The following is a 19,131-nucleotide window of genomic DNA, read 5'->3' on the forward strand; positions in this document are numbered from 1 at the left end:
TAAATAAATATATACATATATATATACATATATATATATAGAAAGACAAGACAAACTTGTTGGCAAGGATATGGAAATAGGGAAACTCTTGTGCATTTTTGGTTGGAATGTAAATTGGTGTAAGTATTACAGAAAACAGCACAGATGTTCCTCAAAAAATTAAAAATAGAACTACCATAGGGCCCAGCAACACCCACTTTGGGGTATAAAACCAAAGGAAGTGAAATCAAGGTCTTGAAGAGAAATCTACACTCACATATTCATTACAACATTATTCACAATAGTGTCCCTGTATGGATGAATGGCTAAACACAATGTGGTATATAGATAAAATGGCATATTAATTCAGCAATGAGAAAGAAGGAAATCTTGCCATCGGGGATTAATCTGGAAGGCATTATGCTAAGTGAAATAAATCAAACAGAAAGACAAATACGGTGTGGTCTTATTTATATGTGGAATCTAAAAAACCCAAACTAAAAGAAGCAGAGAGTAAAATGGTGGTTACCAGGGTCTGGGAGGTGGGGGAAATCTGGAGATATTGGTCAAAGGGTACGAACTTCAGTTATAAGATGAATAAGTGCTGGGAATCTAATACTGGTAATCATTTTGCAGTACTTAAGTGTATCAAATCATGTGTTATTACATGAAAAACATGCATACAGTTTACATGTGGTATGTTGGTTATCCGAAGATATATCCATTTGAATGCAGAGTTCCAAAGAATAGCAAGGAGAGATAAGAAAGCCTTCCTCAGTTATCAATGCAAAGAAATAACAGGAAAACAATAAAATGGGAAAGACTAGAGATCTCTTCAAGAAAGTTAGAGACACCAAGGGAACATTTCATGCAAAGATGGGCTCAATAAAGGACAGAAATGGTTTGGACCTAACAAAAGCAGAAGATATTAGGAAAAGGTGGTGAGAATACACAGAAGAACTATACAAAAAAGATCTTCATAACCCAGATAATCACGATGGTGTGATCACTCACCTATAGCCAGCCTGGAATGCGTAATCAAATGGGCCTTAGGAAGCATCACTACAAACAAAGCATGTGGAGGTGATGGAATTCCAGTTGAGCTATTTCAAATCTTAAAAGATGATGCTCCAAAAGTGCTGCACTCAATATGCCAGCAAATTTGGAAAACTCAGCAGTGGCCACAAGACTGGAAAAGGTCAGTTTTCATTCCAATCCCAAAGAAAGGCAATGCCAAAGAATGCTCAAACTACCACACAGTTGCACTCATCTCACACGCTAGCAAAGTAATGCTCAAAATTCTCCAAGCCAGGTTTCAACAGTACGTGAACCGTGAACTTCCAGATATTCAAGCTGGATTTAGAAAAGGCAGAGGAACCAGAGATCAAATTGCCAAAATCTATTGGATCATAGAAAAAGTAAGAGAGTTCCAGGAAAATATCTACTTCTGCTTTATTGACTGCACCAAAACCTTTGACTGTGTAGAGCACCACAAACTGGAAAATTCTGAATGATATGGGAATACCAGACCACCTGACCTGCCTCTTGAGAAATCTGTATGCAGGTCAAGAGGCAACAGTTAGAACTGGACATGGAACAACAGACTGGTTGCAAATTGAGAAAGGAGTAGGTCAAGGCTGTATATTGTCATCCGGCTAATTTAACTTATATGGAAAGTACATCATGTGAAATGCCGGGCTGGATTAAGCACAAGCTGGAATCAAGATTTCCGGGAGAAATATCAATCACCTCAGATATGCAGATGACCCCACCCTTAGGGTAGAAAGTGAAGAAGAACTAAAAAGCCTCTTGATGAAAGTGAAAGAGGAGAGTGAAAAAGTTGGCTTAAAACTCAACATTCAGAAAACTAAGATCATGGCATCTAGTCCCATCACTTTATGGCAAATAGATGGGGAAACAATGGAAACAGGGAGAGATTTTATTTTGGGGGGCCTCCAAAATCACTGCAGATGGTGACTGCAACCATGAAATTAAAAGACCCTTGCTCCTTGGAAGAAAAATTATGACCAACCTAGACAGCATATTGAAAAGCAGAGACATTACTTTGCTAACAAAGGTCTGTGTAGCCAAAGCTATGGTTTTTCCAGTAGTCATATTTGGAGAGTTGGACTATAAAAAAAGCTGAGCACTGAAGAATTGATGCTTTTGAACTGTGGTGTTGGAGAAGACTCTTGAGAGACCCTTGGACTGCAAGGAGATCAAGCCACTCATTCATAAAGGAAATCAGTCCTGAATGTTCATTGGAAGGACTGATGCTGAAGCTGAAACTCCAATACTTTGGCCACCTGATGCTGGGAAAGATTGAAGGCGGAAGGAGAAGGGGTGACAGAGGATAAGATGGTTAGATGGCATCATGGCATCAGCAGCATGCTGGCGTGCTGCAGTCCATGGGGTCGCAAAGAATCGGACATGACTCAGCATCTGAACTGAACTGAAGTCTTCAGGCTTCCTGGATGACTCAGTGGTAAAGAATCCTGCCAAGCAGGAGACATGGGTTCAATCCTGGGTCAGGAAGATCCCCTAGAGGAAGAAATGGCAACCCACTTGCCTGAGAAATCCTTGGACAGAGGAGCCTGTTGTCTGTGGGGTCACAAAGAGTCAGACAGGACTATGGATTAAGCAACAAATTAGTCCTCATCTTTCGCATCCTGCTTCAGTAGGCTGAATTAGAAAAGACAGATATTAATACTAATAATAATTTGGAATTCCTACTTTTTACTGTAGGTTTTTTCGACTTATTACCACATGCTTTTTTAATTCTCATTTTGAAAAATGAATTACTCTAGTTTTGCTCCAACATCAATAAGCTCAAAAATACGGTCAGAAGTTCTAATATCATCAATAGTGCCCATTTACAATGAGATGTCTGGAAGAATGGCAGAATCTCATGATTTTTTTTTCTTTTTCTTAAAAGATCCAATCTTAGGAAAGATGAGTTACATGGAAATATTACATTGCATATACCTGTGCTTGTATTTTCTTCTGGTGGTGCTGTCTGCAAATGTTTTGATTTTTTTAGCTGTTATACTATCTTGTGGCATGTTTAGTTGTGCAGCAACTTTTATAGTTAATTTCAGTGGTAGAGGTAAATGGTGTTTTCTTTTTAATTTCAACTGGGTAAAAATACGTTTTGTATTATCAAGGTGATCATCAAGAATTATGTTTAAGATTGTATTTCTTTTCACTTAAAAACAAATTGATCAGTATCATAATGAAAGGGATTCAATGTTACAAGTTTGAACCACTGTTTTATTTGACATTTAACTTACTACCTTTTCTAACCTCAACTTTTCTTTTTTTTTATGAGAATGATTAAGTTTAAATTATTTAACATTTGTAAAGTGATTATAATAGTGTCTGGCTATTACTACGTAAGTGTTTAAATAAAAATAAGTATCATGGTTCTTCCATTCAAAAGCAGTGATTAACAGTATTATTTCCTTAATGACAACATCCAGCTTTGATACTATCAGTATAAATGAAAGTTATCCCAAATTTTAATAATGAGGAATTCAGCTAGGAAGTACATGGCTGTACACAGTATATTACATAAGTAATACCGCCGGAAAATGCTGCTTGCACAACTTAAAGCCAATCCTAGCAAACATTTCAACAATTACATTTTTTTTTCCGTCTTACAACATTGCTTTATTATATAGATGCAAAATCTGTTTTATGTACAATACGTGTACTTTATTTGGTCCTACCAAATAATCTTACCAAGGCTTTCTATTGGTAATCTTCCCCCAAAAGATTCAGGTAGAATTAGATATTGTGCACTTCACGACTACCCAAACCTGAGACTTCGCTACTAATTTCAGTTTTGGGGTCATACACATAAATCGAAATAGACACACGCGAGGTATAGACACACGAGGTTAAGGCGATGAAAGTGAGCTGCAGGAAACCCCAGGGTTCAGAACAACTAGACTGTGTATTTTGCTTGAGTTAGATTCGCAACGTGAGCAGCAAAGGTTGTGTGATCTCAGAGCGCTTCTATTGTAGTGCGAGGGCTTCTGAACACCCATGTGACTGCGTGGGTGGGGGCGCTGGCGGCCTGTGGGCCCTTTGAGGCATCCATCACCAGGCGCTCATTTCTTCTCGGCCTCTCCTGTTTTGGGTTCTTGTTTCAGTTTGTAATCAGCCAGGGCGGCCTTGATGGCGTCTTCAGCCAGCATGGAGCAGTGCAGTTTCACAGGCGGGAGGCACAGCTCCTTGGCGATGTCTGTGTTTTTGATGGTCAAGGCTTCCTCCACCGTCTTCCCCTTTACCCATTCGGTGGCTAACGAGCTGGAGGCGTTGGCAGAACCACAGCCAAATGTTTTAAACCTGGCGTCCACGATCTTCCCCTTTTCATCCACTTGAATCTGTAATTTCATGACACCACCACACGCTGGAGCCCCCACCAATCCAGTCCCAACATTTTTAGATGTCTTGTCAAGGGACCCCACGTTTCGGGGATTTTCATAGTTATCAACAACCTTTTTGTGACAGAGCCGAGCGGGAGCTGAGAACTCCCGGGCGGGCAGGCGCGGGGCCCGGAGCAACAGGGCCGACGCCGCCCGCCTCAGACGGCCCGCTCCAGCCTCCGCCATCTTGCGGGCTTGCCCAACAATTACATTTAAAATTTTCCAACTCCAACTAAAGACATGCATGCTGCATGTCTCACTGTCATGACAAACTAAGTATGTTTAACTTATCTCTGATAATGGCACCAACACTCTCAGTAACCTGGGATGGGGAATGAAATTATCTGACTCTTCTTCCCTTGTCTACTCATAACCAGTCACCATCTATTGCTGCTGCTAAGTCGCTTCGGTTGTGTCCGACTCTGTGTGACCCCATAGACGGCAGCCCACCAGGCTATTAATTCTATTAATTCAACTATTAATTCGTCCCTAAAAATGTTTTTCTTGTACCTTAAATCCTTCCCTACCTACTATTGTCACTCCAATTCACACATTTTCTCTTGCTTACTGGACTTTTAACCCATCTCACTCCAGTCTCTCTCACTTCTGGTCCTGCTTTCAAATCTCACCTCAATCCACTACAGTTTGCTTCCATCCCCATCAGCCCCAGGAAGCTACCCTTGCTGGGGCCATCAAAGATCTGTTAGTTACCAATGCCACTACACACTTTAACTCATCTAACTAGGCTTTTTGGTCAATTAACATTCTCTCCTCAAAATTCCCCCTTCCAATGTTTCCCAAGGCCGTGCTCACCCCTGATTTTCCTCCTTACTTTTAACTGTGACTTCTGCATCTCTTGGCTTCCCTGGTGGCTCAGACAGTAAAGAATCTGCCTGCAATGCAGGAGACCCAGGTTTGATCCCTGGGTCAGGAAGATCCCTTGGAGAAAAGAATGGCTATCCAGAAAAGGGAATGGCTACCCACTCCAGTACTCTTTCCTGGAGAATTCCATGAACAGAGGAGCCTTGTGGGCTACAGTCCATGAGGTTGCAAAGAGTTGGACACAAATGAGCAACTAACACTTTCCCTTTCACTTTTCTGCATATCTTCCCTAGGGTTTCTTCTTCTCTTTATCCTTTAGATATTATATTGATGTTCCTCAGGATTTTATCTTTGGCTTTCATATTTTCTCATTCTTCATGTGCATGACTATTTTTTACTACCTCCAATGTCTATGACTCACTAGGCTGTAAACTCCATGAAAACAAAGCCTGGATCTGTATTGTTCTGAATCCTATCCCACTACCTAGCACATGCTAAGCTAAGTCGCTTCAGTCATGTCCGACTCTGTGTGACCCCATAGACGGCAGCCCACGAGGCTCTCCCGTCCCTGGCATTCTTCAGGCAAAAACACTGGAGTGGGTTGCCATTTCCTTCTCCAATGCACGAAAGTGAAAAGTGAAAGGGAAGTCGTTCAGTCGTGTCCGACTCTTAGCGACCCTATGGACTGCGGCCCACCAGGCTCCTCTGTCCATGGGATTTTCCAGGCAAGAGTGCTGGAGTGGGGTGCCAAGCCTTCTCCAACCTAGCACATAGTCAGCACTTTTCCTACACCTGTGCCCCAAGCACCAGCCCTATGTACCAGCCCGATGTAACCTAGTTACATCGTTCGCCAGTACGGCAACCTTGAATAAGTTGAGGCATCTGTACCCTAATTTCCTAATGTTTACATTAGGAATAGTAGGAGTAGTAATACCTACCTTTGAAGGTAGGGAGTTAAATAAATTAATAGAGGTAAGCCATTGAGAATATTGCAAGGCATTAGAGCAAGCATTGTAAAATCTTAAGTGTTTTTTACATATCTAACATGTACTAGCCAATTCCTTCCTGACGTTACATGGCCACACCAAATTCAGCATGTCCCAAAGTGAACAAACCCCTACATCAACCTACCCAAACTGTTTGTTTTTTTTTTTTCCTTCTAAATTCCCTATTTGGATTAAGGCAACATCATCCATGCAATTACCTAAACTTCTCTTCCATTCCAGCAGACAATCAAGTCATCTCTATTCTCCACTGTATTGAAATTCCACCCCTTCCACCTATTTCTACTCCCACAGCCCAAGCTCTGGTCTCCCCAGTTCATATCACCTATTCCCTGACTTTTTGACACCACTGCTGCCAGAGTGACCTTTTTGAAAATATATCCTTTTATCTCCAGGATAAAATGCAAGGCCTTTATGATCTAGCCATTGCTTTCCGTGACAGATTCATCTTTCATGGCTCATTTCCTACTTTATCTTCTAAAAGTAGCAAGGACAAAAATCAGAGTAATAGTAGTAGCTGGTTGTTGGGCTTCCCTGGTGGCTCAGATGGTAAAGAATCCGCCTGCAATGTGGGAGACCAGGGTGCAATCCCTGGGTTGGAAAGACCCCCTGGAGGAGGGCATGGCAACCCACTCCAGTATTCTTGTCTGGAGAATACCCATGGACAGAGGAGCTTGGCAGGCTACGGGTAATGGGGTCGCAAAGAGTCAGACACTACTGAGCGACTAAGTGCAGTAGCTCGTTATTAGTAAGGAAATGGAAGCTCAAAGAACTTAAATCACCAAAATCTCAATGCTGGTACCTGGCAGAGTCAGCACCCAAAGTTAAATCTGACTCCAAAGCATGTGCTCTAATCACTACAATACGCTGCTGTTCAACTGCAGTTGTCTTCTCAGACACACATATCACTTCCCTCTTCAGTATCTTTGCACATTTTTATTTCCTCCATAAGGAATTTCAATAATTCATTTTATGACACTTTTTTGGGTCAGGATTTTGCTTTCTGTATAAAAGATGGGTCAGAGAAGAAAAACACTTGTAAAATCCATTTGGGGACTTCCTTGGTGGTCCAGTGGCTAAAACTCTGAGCTCCCAATGCAAAGGGCCCGGGTTTGATCCCTGGTTGGGGAACTAGATGCCACATGCTCTGACTAAGATCTGGCAAAGTCAAATAAAAATAATAAAATAAAAATGAAAATCCACTTTTGAGGAAAAGAGAACAGTGGAAAATGGTATTTACAACTTAAGGCATTTAGAAGAGTGTTATAAATATCACTTTCCTTTCAAATGTAAAGGAGTAAATATTGTTAAACATATAGCTCAGGTTTCTCCTTTGTAACATTTTCACTAACTTTACCACTAGAGAAAATTTAAAATCATTTGCTCAATAACCATGACATTCAAACCCAACCTGCTCCACGCACAGCATGCTGAGAAAACATACAGGGAGAGTCAAGGGGCTAAAAAAAAAAAAAAAATTAAGTATACCATGTCCATAATTCTAATGTATTTGTATCAAATGGTACTGTATTTGTTTATTTATTTTAAATCTTCCTTAATTCCTAAGGATAGTAATGAATCACATGTTATAGGGGTTTTGAAAACAGAACCTCAGAGAGTTAAGCAAATATATATCCAACAAATGTTTATTGACTCTTAATGCCAGAATAGAATCAATTTCACTAATATGTTCAAAACCTAGGAGTGATTACTCCCCTCACTGTCTAAAATCATGGTATCTTATTCTAACATTCAAGATGCTCCAAAAAACTCAATTGTCCAAACTTTTCTCTCGTCTCCTTACAATACAGCTTCTACTCCACCCTGTCAAGCTGCATGTGGGAATGCCACAATATCGGCAACCTTCTCCCTTCTACATTTTCCGTCTCTTGTTTCCTCCCTGCCCCTACAGTATATTTAAAAAAGAAAGAAAGGCAATGGGCCCAAAATGGAGTTACTTATACTAGGCCTCTTGTCACCAAACTAAGATTTAATAGTTTCAGTTCTCTCAGACACAGAAACTTAAACCAGTCAATCAGGAATCACCTGATCAGCACCTGATAGGTAATATACCTAACTGTATATTGGGTCTGTCTCTTATTGTCCCCTAAAGGAAAGTAGCTTTGCGATAATAACACGCTCTTTTGCCTAATATAACTTCCTTGTTTTCACTCCCTTCTGCCTATAAAAGTCTTTCATTTTTTACAGTACCTTTCTATCTGCTAGATTGAATGCTTCCTGATTCAAATCAATTTTTGTTCAAATAAATTCTTAAAATGTTTAATATGCCTCAGGTCACATTTTAACATGTATTTCATACATAGGCTTTAAAGTGCTGATGACAACCTGGTAGCTCATAAACCAAATTAGACTCACAGACAAGTTCAGTTTGATTTGTAGTTGAAAATACTTTTTTTCTTAATTATATGTCATTCTTCAACAGTTAGGAATGTTCATGTTAAAGCCTAGACGCCAGATTTTCTGTGAAAGCTGAAAGGTTAAGCAGACTGAAGTTCCTGCAAAGCATCAGTTGGCTGAGACTGAGTAGAGGCAGCCCTCCTTGGACGGGGCTGGCCTAATGTGCCTGTAGTCTGTATTATCCCTTTCAGTATTTTACCTTCTGATACTTGTTTTAAAAATTACACCAAGTTCCAAATAGTTCTGAAGTGTTTTCCTAGAATCTTGGGGCCCCTGATCTCAATCACATTTAATACAAAACACCTATTACTTATATCCTTCATCTGCAATTAATCATGTATTACTTTATTGATGAAGAGGCTTTGAGGCAGAGCAGAGGGCACTCAGAAAACTTTACAGGATAACAATGATAATTATAGGTTATTCATGCAACCAAAATTTGTTCTGTTCCTGCTTTGGGGAATTCCAGACCACCCAGACAATATTCTTGATGTAGTGCCAGGCACCAAGGTAAGCAATTCCCAAACACGATCCCATTTACTCTTTCCAACAATGCTGTGAAGTAGGTAATATCCCATTTTATAAACGAGGAAGCAGGGGCAGACCAGGGTTCTAAATCAAGTATGTTTGACTCCAAATCTTGTAGTCTAGTCTTTTGAATTACTGGATGAATTCATTCTTATTATCACTGCCATGATCCAGATCTACTTCTTAGCTTTGAAGTTGAAGAAGCTTGATTTTTCTCACTGCACTCTGAATTGATCAGCCAACAAAGACTAATTCATAGGAACTAAACTTCAAGGGACTTACATCTTGATCAAAATGTCACCTTATTGTTTTTACAACATAGATGTTCATGTTAAATCAATAATACATTCTCTTTTGTAATCTTCAAAGCTTCAGAGGCTAAGTCCTAGTAAACAAGGTATCAGTACAGAAGAAATTAATAGAATGATTTTACTGATTTGTTCATCCAACTATCCAACTGACTGTGCTACATAAGAATCTATCAAGGTACTAGACCAGTACCAGGCCATGCACCTATTCAGGTGCCTCCCACACACACCATGCCCTCTCCCCACCCCGTCTCCTTAGACGGTGATTAAAGCCTATCGTGGCAAACCCTTATGTTTGGGGATCTTCTCTAGATTCCATAAAGACTACCATCTCCCTTTCTGTTATTACTAGTTGCTTTCTTCAGTTGTAACTGATTAGGCTACAACTTTTTACACCTATTCAGATTTAATTTCCAGAGCTTACTTTTGCTTCTTTACAACTTGGAAAGTATTCCTTTTTCTAAGGGAACTATGACAAATAGCTAAACTGATTTATTTTATACTTATTTGGTTTTTTAATTCTCATCTTTCTGGGAAATACCTTATAGTAGCCCTTATGCACTGCCTTAGGTGTCCCATTTCTATTTCGCTTTGTAGATGCTTATGCTTTGTCTTCCTAAGCAGATTGTAACCAGTTTGAGGGCAATAACAGCAATAATATCTTTGAAGAGCTTTACTCTCTGTTCCCATTTTGTTTACAAAAGCATCTAGCAAAATCATTCATGCTATTATTTATCACATGCTTTTATTTTTTTCTTTTACAAAAGGTGAAAACTGAAGTTAGGAGAAGTAAATTGACCTACCCAAGTTTATAAAATTAGTCAACGGTAAAATCAGGTTCTTGTCCCAGTTCTTGCAGTCTGCTCATCACACTTTCTCTGAACATCACACTGTTCATCACATAAGGCTGCTTCTGCGTGCTCATGCTTAATATCTCTTCTGTGCCCCACAATGCCAGATTGTAAATATTGAATAAATAATCACAGGTTTTGTTTGTAATTATAAGCAAATGAGTCTTAATTCTTACTATTTGTTTGTTAACGTATTAACTATACATCTCAATAATGCAAATGGTTATTATCTGATATTGTTTCAGATGAGCATGTCTCAATATATGACCAGTGGCACAACAGCATTAGAGTCACCTAGACTGCCTGTCAAAATTGCAGATTCCTAAGTTTTCTCCAGTTCTGTTGAATGAAACTTCTAGGGGTGGAGCCCAGAAACACACATTTCAATAGGCTTTTCACCTAAGAGTTAATCACACTGACCTTTGACAATCACTGTTCCAAATAAATATAATGAGGGATAGGGTGAATGTAAAATACGAGGTTCTCTTGGAAACCTGATAATGGTGGTTAAAAAGAATGAGGACAGATTAAGGAAAGCTTTTACTATCAGGCCAACTCATGATATTTAGTAGTTAAGAAAGTGCCTTTAAAAGTTTTTCAGCAGTAGGAGGAAATAACAAAAGCACTGCTTATCTAGCAATATACATAATGTACTCAAAGAAAAGAAATCATAGTGAAATCAGTTAGCAAGTTTATTCCAACACACTCAGTAACCTAGGACAGCAGAGAGAATGGAAAGCAAAGCTTGAATAAAACACTGAAGAAACAGTCATATCCTGACTTGACTTCCACTTCTAGCAATTTATCTGATGGATTTAATTATATGTACAGTTATAGAGATTCAATTCCAAGGACATTGATCGCAGTGAAGTTCATAATAAACAATGAAAATGATCTAAATATCTAAGAAACAGGTATTGTTCAGCCATATATTAGGATATTATTAAGTCACTAGGAATGTTGTTGATGACTGGATATTAATGCATAAAGAGGTTTACGATATATTGATAACTGAAACAAATGTTTCACTTCAGTTCAGTTCAGTTCAGTCGCTCAGTCATGTCTGACTCTTTGCGACCCCATGAATCACAGCACACCAGGCCTCCCTGTCCATCACCAACTCCCAGAGTTCATTCAGACTCACATCCATCGAGTCACTGATGCCATCCAGCCATCTCATCCTCTGTCATCCACTTCTCCTCCTGCCCCCAATCCCCCAGCATCAGGGTCTTTTCCAGTGAGTCAACTCTTCACATGAGGTGGCCAAAGTACTGGAGTTTCAGCTTTAGCATCATTCCTTCCAAAGAAATCCCAGGGCTGATCTCCTTCAGAATGGACTGGTTGGATCTCCTTGCAGTCCAAGGGACTCTCAAGAGTCTTCTCCAACACCACAGTTCAAAAGCATCAATTCTTCGGTGCTCAGCCTTCTTCACAGTCCAACTCTCACATCCATACATGACCACTGGAAAAACCATAGCCTTGACTAGACAGACCTTTGTTGGCAAAGTAATGTCTCTGCTTTTGAATATGCTGTCTAGGTTGGTCATAACTTTCCTTCCAAGGAGTAAGCGTCTTTTAATTTCATGGCTGTAGTCACCATCTGCAGTGATTTTGGAGCCCCAAAAAATAAAGTCTGACACTGTTTCCACTGTTTCTCCATCTATTTCCCATGAAGTGATGGGACCAGATGCCATAATCTTAGTTTTCTGAATATTGAGCCTTAAGCCAACTTTTTCACTCTCCACTTTCACTTTCATCAAGAGGCTTATGAGTTCCTCTTCACTTTCTCCCATAACAGTGGTGTCATCTGCATATCTGAGGTGATTGATATTTCTCCTGGAAATCTTGATTCCAGCTTGTGTTTCTTCCAGCCCAGCATTTCTCATGATGTACTCTGCATATAAGTTAGATAAGCAGGGTGACAATATACAGCCTTGACGTACTCCTTTTCCTATTTGGAACCAGTCTGTTGTTCCATGTCCAGTTCTAACTCTTGCTTCCTGACCTGCATACAGATTTCTCAAGAGGCAATAAGGTAGTCTGGTATTCCCATCTCTTTCAGAATTTTCCACAGTTTCTTGTGATCCACACAGTCAAAGGCTTTGGCATAGTCAGTAAAGCAGAAGTAGATGTTTTTCTGGAACTCTCTTGCTTTTTCCATGATCCAGCGGATGTTGGCAATTTCATCTCTGGTTCCTCTGCCTTTTCCAAAACCAGCTTGAACATCTGGAAGTTCACAGTTCACGTATTGCTGAAGCCAGGCTTGGACAATTTTGAGCATTACCTTACTAGCATGTGAGATGAGTGCAATTGTGCAGTAGTTTGAGCATTCTTTGGCATTGCCTTTCTTTGGGATTGGAATGAAAACTGACCTTTTCCAGTCCTGTGGCCACTGCTGAGTTTCCAAATTGGCTGGCATATTGAGTGCAGTACTTTCACAGCATCATCTTTCAGGATTTGAAATAGCTCAACTGGAATTCCATCTACTCCACTAGCTTTGTTTGTAGTGATGCTTTCTAAGGCCCACTTGACTTCACATTCCAGGATGTCTGGCTCTAGGTCAGTGATCACACCATCGTGATTATCTGGGTTGTGAAGATCTTTTTTGTACAGTTCTTCTGTGTTTTCTTGCCACCTGTTCTTAATATCTTTTGCTTCTGTTAGGTCCATATCATTTCTGTCCTTTATCGAGCCCATCTTTGCATGAAATGTTCTCTTGGTATCTCTAATTTTCTTGATGAGATCTCTGCTGCTGCTGCTGCTAAGTCGTTTCAGTCGTGTCTGACTCTGTGCGACCCCATAGATAGCAGCCCACTAGGCTCCTCTGTCCCTGGGATTCTCCAGGCAAGAATACAGGAGTGGGTTGCCATTTCCTTCTCCAATGCATAAAAGTGAAAAGTGAAAGTGAAAGTGAAGTCGTGCCCAACTCTTAGCGACCCCATGGACTGCAGCCTACCAGGCTCCTCCGTCCATGGGATTTTCCAGGCAAGAGTACTGGAGTGGAGTGCCATTGCCTTCTCCAAGAGATCTCTAGTCTTTCCCATTCTGTTGTTTTCCTCTATTTCTTTGCATTGATCGCTGAGGAAGGCTTTCTTATCTCTTCTTGCTATTCTTTGGAACTCTTCATTCAGATGCTTATATCTTTCCTTTTCTTCTTTGCTTTTCGCTTCTCTTCTTTTCACAGCTATTTGTAAGGCCTCCCCAGACAGCCATTTAGCTTTTTTGCATTTCTTTTTCTTGGGGATGGTCTTAATCCCTGTCTCCTGTACAATGTCATAAACCTCAGTCCATAGTTCATCAGGCACTCTATCTATCAGATCTAGGCCCTTAAATCTATTTCTCACTCCCACTGTATAATCATAAGGGATTTGATTTAGGTCATACCTGAATGGTCTAATGGTTTTCCTTACTTTCTTCAATTTCAGTCTGAATTTGGCAATAAGGAGTTCATGATCTGAGCCACAGTCAGCCTCTGGTCTTGTTTTTGTTGACTGTATAGAGCTTCTCCATCTTTGGCTGCAAAGAATATAATCAATCTGATTTCGGTGTTGGCCATCTGGTGATGTCCATGTGAAGAGTGTTCTTTTGTGTTGTTGGAAGAGGGTGTTTGTTATGACCAGTGCATTTTCTTGGCAAAACTCTATTAGTCTTTGCCCTGCTTCATTCCGTATTCCAAGGCCAAATTTGCCTGTTACTCCAGGTGTTTCTTGACTTCCTACTTTTGCATTCCAGTCCCCTATAATGAAAAGGACATCTTTTATGGGTGTTAGTTCTAAAAGGTCTTGTAGGTCTTCGTAGAACCGTTCAACTTCAGCTTCTTCAGCGTTACTGGTTGGGGCATAGACTTGGATTACCGTGATATTGAATGCTTTGCCTTGGAAACAAACAGAGATCATTCTGTCGTTTTTGAGATTGCATCCAAGTACTTCATTTTGGACTCTTTTGTTGACCATGATGGCTACTCTATTTCTTCTGAGGGATTGCTGCCCGCAGTAGTAGATATAATGGTCATCTGAGTTAAATTCACCCATTCCAGTCCATTTTAGTTTGCTGATTCCTAGTATGTTGACATTCACTCTTGCCATCTCTTGTTTGACCAATTTGCCTTGATTCATGGACCTAACATTCCAGGTTCCTATGCAATATTGTTCTTTACAGCATTGGACCTTGCTTCTATCACCAGTCACATCCACAGTTGGTATTTTTTTTGCTTTGGCTCCATCCCTTCATTCTCTCTGGAGTTATTTCTCCACTGATCTCCATAGCATATTGGGCACCTACTGACCTGGGGAGTTCCTCTTTCAGTATCCTATCATTTTGCCTTTTCATACTGTTCATGGGATTCTCAAGGCAAGAATACTGAAGTGGTTTGCCATTTTCTTCTCCCATGGACCACATTCTGTCAGATCTCTCCACCATGACCCGCCCGTCTTGGGTTGCCCCATGGGCATGGCTTAGTTTCATTGAGTTAGACAAGGCTGTGATCCTAGTGTGATTAGATTGACTAGTTTTCTGTGAGTATGGTTTCAGTATGTCTGCCCTCTGATGCCCTCTTGCAACACCTACCGTCTTACTTTGGTTTCTCTTACCTTGGGCATGGGATATCTCTTCACGGCTGCTCCAGCAAAGCGCGCCCCTGCTCCTTACCTTGGACAAGGGGTATCTCCTCACCGCCACCCTTCCTGACCTTCAACGTGGGCTAGCTCCTCTAGGCCCTCCTGTGCCCGCACAGCCACTGCTCCTTGGACGTGGGGTTGGTCCTCCCGGCTGCTGCTCCTGGCCTCGGGCGTGGGGTTGCTCCTCCTGGCCGCCACCCCTGGCCTAGAATAGTCTAATTCTTGTTTACAAAAATATGTACGTGTTCAGACTCCTAGAAAAGTTTGGGAAGAATAGATGTACAATAAAGTATCACTAGTGTTATTTCTAACATTTCATTCCACATAATTCAATGAAGGGTGTTTTTTATTTTCCTCTTTTTGCTTGTTTTCTAATTTTTGGAAAATGAATATGCTTTGGGTTTGTACTAAAGAAAAAAAGCAGAGTTAATTATTTCTTTAAGCATTTATGTTAAAAAAAAAATAGGACTTGATCATGAGAAAACTAAAACAAAACTATTTGAATGTTTTAAGCCTGGGTAACAGACTGATACTAACATGAAAAATGGAGGAAAGACAAGAGCAAAAGAGCATTTTGAAACTGGGATTACATACATATCTCAAGGGAGAGTATATAGAAAAATGGCCAAAAAATTAACTTTAGAGCAGTGTGGAGTTCTGGGAGAATAATAAAAAATAACACTGGCTGTAGAAGATGAACTTAGAAAATTTTTGTTTTGCTGAGATTTATTTATTAGCAGTAGGGAGGAGGAGGGGAGGCTCCCACTAATGCTACAACAGTAATTCTCAAACTTTATCATGTACCAGAATCACCTGGAGATCTTGTTAAAACTGACCTCTTGTTGCTGGTGTCTACACCTTGATTCTATAATCTGGGGGGAAATAGAGAATTTATTTAAAAATTTTTTTATTTCTTATTTTTGGCTGTGCTGAGTCCTTGTTGCTGCATGCAGACTTTTCTGTAGGTGTGGAGTGCAGGGGCTACTCTCTAGTTTGCAGTGGCACAGGCTTCTCACTGTGGTGGCTTCTCCTGTTGTGGAGCATAGGCTCCAGGGCACGGGCTCAGCAGTCGCAGCACATGGGCTTAGTTGCTCCATGGCATGTGGACTCTTCCCAGACCGCCAGGGATGGAAACCATGTCCCCTGTATTGGCAGGTAGCTTCTTAACCACTGAACCACCAGGAAGTCTGAGAATTTGCATTTTTAGCAAGAAGCTCTATACCAGCAAAAACAAGATCAGGAGCTGACTGTAGCTCAGATCATGAACTCCTTATTGCCAAATTCAGACTGAAATTGAAGAAAGTGGAGAAAACCACTAGACCATTCAGGTATGACCTAAATCAAATCCCTTATGACTATACAGTGGAAGTGAAAAATAGACTTAAGGGACTAGATCTGATAGAGTGCCTGATGAACTATGGATGGAAGTTCGTGACATTGTACAGGAGACAGGGATCAAGACCATCCCCAAGAAAGAGAAATGCAAAAAAGCAAAATGGCTGTCTGGGGAGGCATTACAAATAGCTGTGAAAAGAAGGGAAGCAAAAAGCAAAGGGGAAAAGGAAAGATATACCCATTTGAATGCAGAGTTCCAAAGAATACCAAGCAGAGATAAGAAAGTCTTCCTCAGCGATCAATGCAAAGAAATAGAGGAAAACAATAGAATGGGAAAGACTAGAGATCTCTTCAAGAAAATTAGAGATACCAAGGGAACATTTTATGCAAAGATGGGCACAATAAAGGACAGAAACGGTAGGGACCTAACAGAAGCAGAAGATATTAAGAAGAGTTAGCAAGAATACACAGAAGAACTGTACAAAAAAGATCTTCACGACCCAGATAATCATGATGGTGTGATCACTCACCTAGAGCCAGACATCCTGGAATGTGAAGTCAAGTGGGCCTTAGAAAGCATCACTACAAACAAAGCTAGTAGAGGTGACGGAATTCCAGTTGAGCTATTCCAAATCCTGAAAGATGATGCTGTGAAAGTGCTGCACTCAATATGCCAGCAAATTTGGAAAACTCAGCAGTGGCCACAGGACTGGAAAAGGTCAGTTTTCATTCCAATCCCAAAGAAAGGCAATGCCAAAGAATGCTCAAACTACCGCACAATTGCACTCATCTCACACACTAGTAAAGTAATGCTTAAAATTCTCCAAGCCAGGCTTCAGCAATAAGTGAACTGTGAACTTCCAGATGTTCAAGCTGTTTTTAGACAGAGATCAAATTGCCAACATCCGCTGGATCATGGAAAAAGCAAGAAAGTTCCAGAAAAACATCTATTTCTGCTTTATTGACTATGCCAAAGCCTTTGACTGTGTGGATCACAATAAACTGTGGAAAATTCTGAAAGAGATGGGAATACCAGACCACCTGACCTGCCTCTTGAGAAACCTGTATGCAGGTCAGGAAGCAACAGTTAGAACTGGACATGGAACAACAGACTGGTTCCAAATAGGAAAAGGCGTACATCAAGGCTGTATATTGTCACCCTGATTATTTAACTTATATTCAGAGTACATCATGAGAAACGCTGGGCTAGATGAAGCACAAGCTGGAATCAAGATTGCCGGGAGAAATATCAATAAACTCAGATACGCAGATGATACCACCCTTACGGCAGAAAGTGAAGAACTAAAAAGCCTCTTGATGAAAGTGAAAGAGGAGAGTGAAAAAGTTGGCTTAAGGCTCAATATTCAGAAAACTAAGATTATGGCATCTGGTCCCATCACTTCATGGCAAATAGATGGGGAATCAATGGAAACAGTGGCTGACTTTATTTTTGTGTGGGCTCCAAAATCACTGCAAATGGTTACTGCAGCCATGAAATTAAGAGACACTTACTCCTTGGAAGGAATGTTATGACCAAGTTGGACAGCTTATTGAAAAGCAGAGACATTACTTTGTCAACAAATGTCTGTCTAGTCAAGGCTATGGTTTTTGAACTATAGCCAAAGGCTATGGTTTTTGGACCATAGCCAAGGCTATGGTTTTTGGACTATAGTTGGAGTATAAAGAAAACTGAGCGCCAAAGAGTGGATGCTTTTGAACTGTGGTGTTGGAGAAGACTCTTGAGAGTCCCTTGGACTGCAAGGAGATCGAACCACTCCATCCTAAAGCAGATCAGCCCTGGGCGTTCATTGGCAGGACTGATGTTGAAGCTGAAACTCCAATATTTTGGCCACCTGATGTGAAGAGCTGACTCATTGCAAAAGACCCTGATGCTGGGAAAGATTAGGGGCAGGAGGAGAAGGGGACGAGAGAGGATGCGATGGTTGGATCGCATCACTGACTCAATGGACATGGGTTTGCGTGAACTCCAGGAGTTGGTGATTGTAGGGAGGCCTGGCGTGCTGCGATTCATGGGGTTGCAAAGAGTCGGGTACGACTGAGTGACTGAACTGGACTGAACAGGAATCCAAGTGATGTTGTGATACTGCTAATCCCCAAACCAGATTTTGGGAACAATCATATTAGAATTGAGAGAGATCAAGTAAATTGTTGGGTTGACAGGGTAGAAGTTTGAGGAGAGAAGTCCTAAGGCATGAGATATGTGTGCATGCATGCTCAGTCGCTCAGTCATGTCGGACTCTGCAACCCTATGGGCTGTACCTGCCCAACTCCTCTGTTCAAGGGATTTCCCAGGCAAGAATACTGGAGTGGGTTGCCATTTTCTTTTCCAGGGGCTCTGGAACCCTGGGATCCAACCTGTGTCTTCTGTATCTCCTGCATTGCAGACAGGTTCTTTACTGCTGAGCCATCAGGGAGACCAGGAGATAGACTTGATTCAATTTTAAAAAAATGAACTAGATGAACAGAGCCACTTCCAAAGCCCCTTTCTCATGAGACAGAAGAGTTTTGATCACAGAGGAACAAGGTGCACTAGGCAAGGGAACTGGGCTAGAATTGTACACCAAGAAGGAGCTGGTGTGTAGGGAATTAAAAAAAAAACAAAAACAAACCTTAAGATCTGGTGTAATACCAAGGGAACAAGGATTCTGAATTGAAGGTGATGGACTATATTCTTTTAATTCACTCCTGGTGAAACCTATCTGGACTCACATTTAGGTCCCACTTTTTAAAAAGTCTACATAAGTAAAATTGAGAGAAGTTTTATTAATGCTGTAGCACATTAGAGCTACAATAAAAGGGAAAAGAAGGTCACTTCCCTC

General features: G+C 40.8%; 1 protein-coding gene across 1 annotated transcript; it reads right to left on the reverse strand.

Moving 5' to 3' along the window:
* Positions 1-3,721: 3,721 nt before the first annotated feature.
* On the reverse strand, positions 3,722-4,602 carry LOC102285691 (iron-sulfur cluster assembly enzyme ISCU). The gene has a single exon (XM_005889912.3). The coding sequence runs from the start codon at positions 4,593-4,595 to the stop codon at positions 4,092-4,094; it is 504 nt and encodes a 167-aa protein (XP_005889974.2). The 5' UTR covers positions 4,596-4,602; the 3' UTR covers positions 3,722-4,091.
* Between the last annotated feature and the right edge of the window lie 14,529 nt (positions 4,603-19,131).

The sequence above is a fragment of the Bos mutus genome, chromosome 10 (assembly GCF_027580195.1).
Source record: "Bos mutus isolate GX-2022 chromosome 10, NWIPB_WYAK_1.1, whole genome shotgun sequence".
Taxonomy (NCBI): Eukaryota; Metazoa; Chordata; class Mammalia; order Artiodactyla; family Bovidae; genus Bos; species Bos mutus.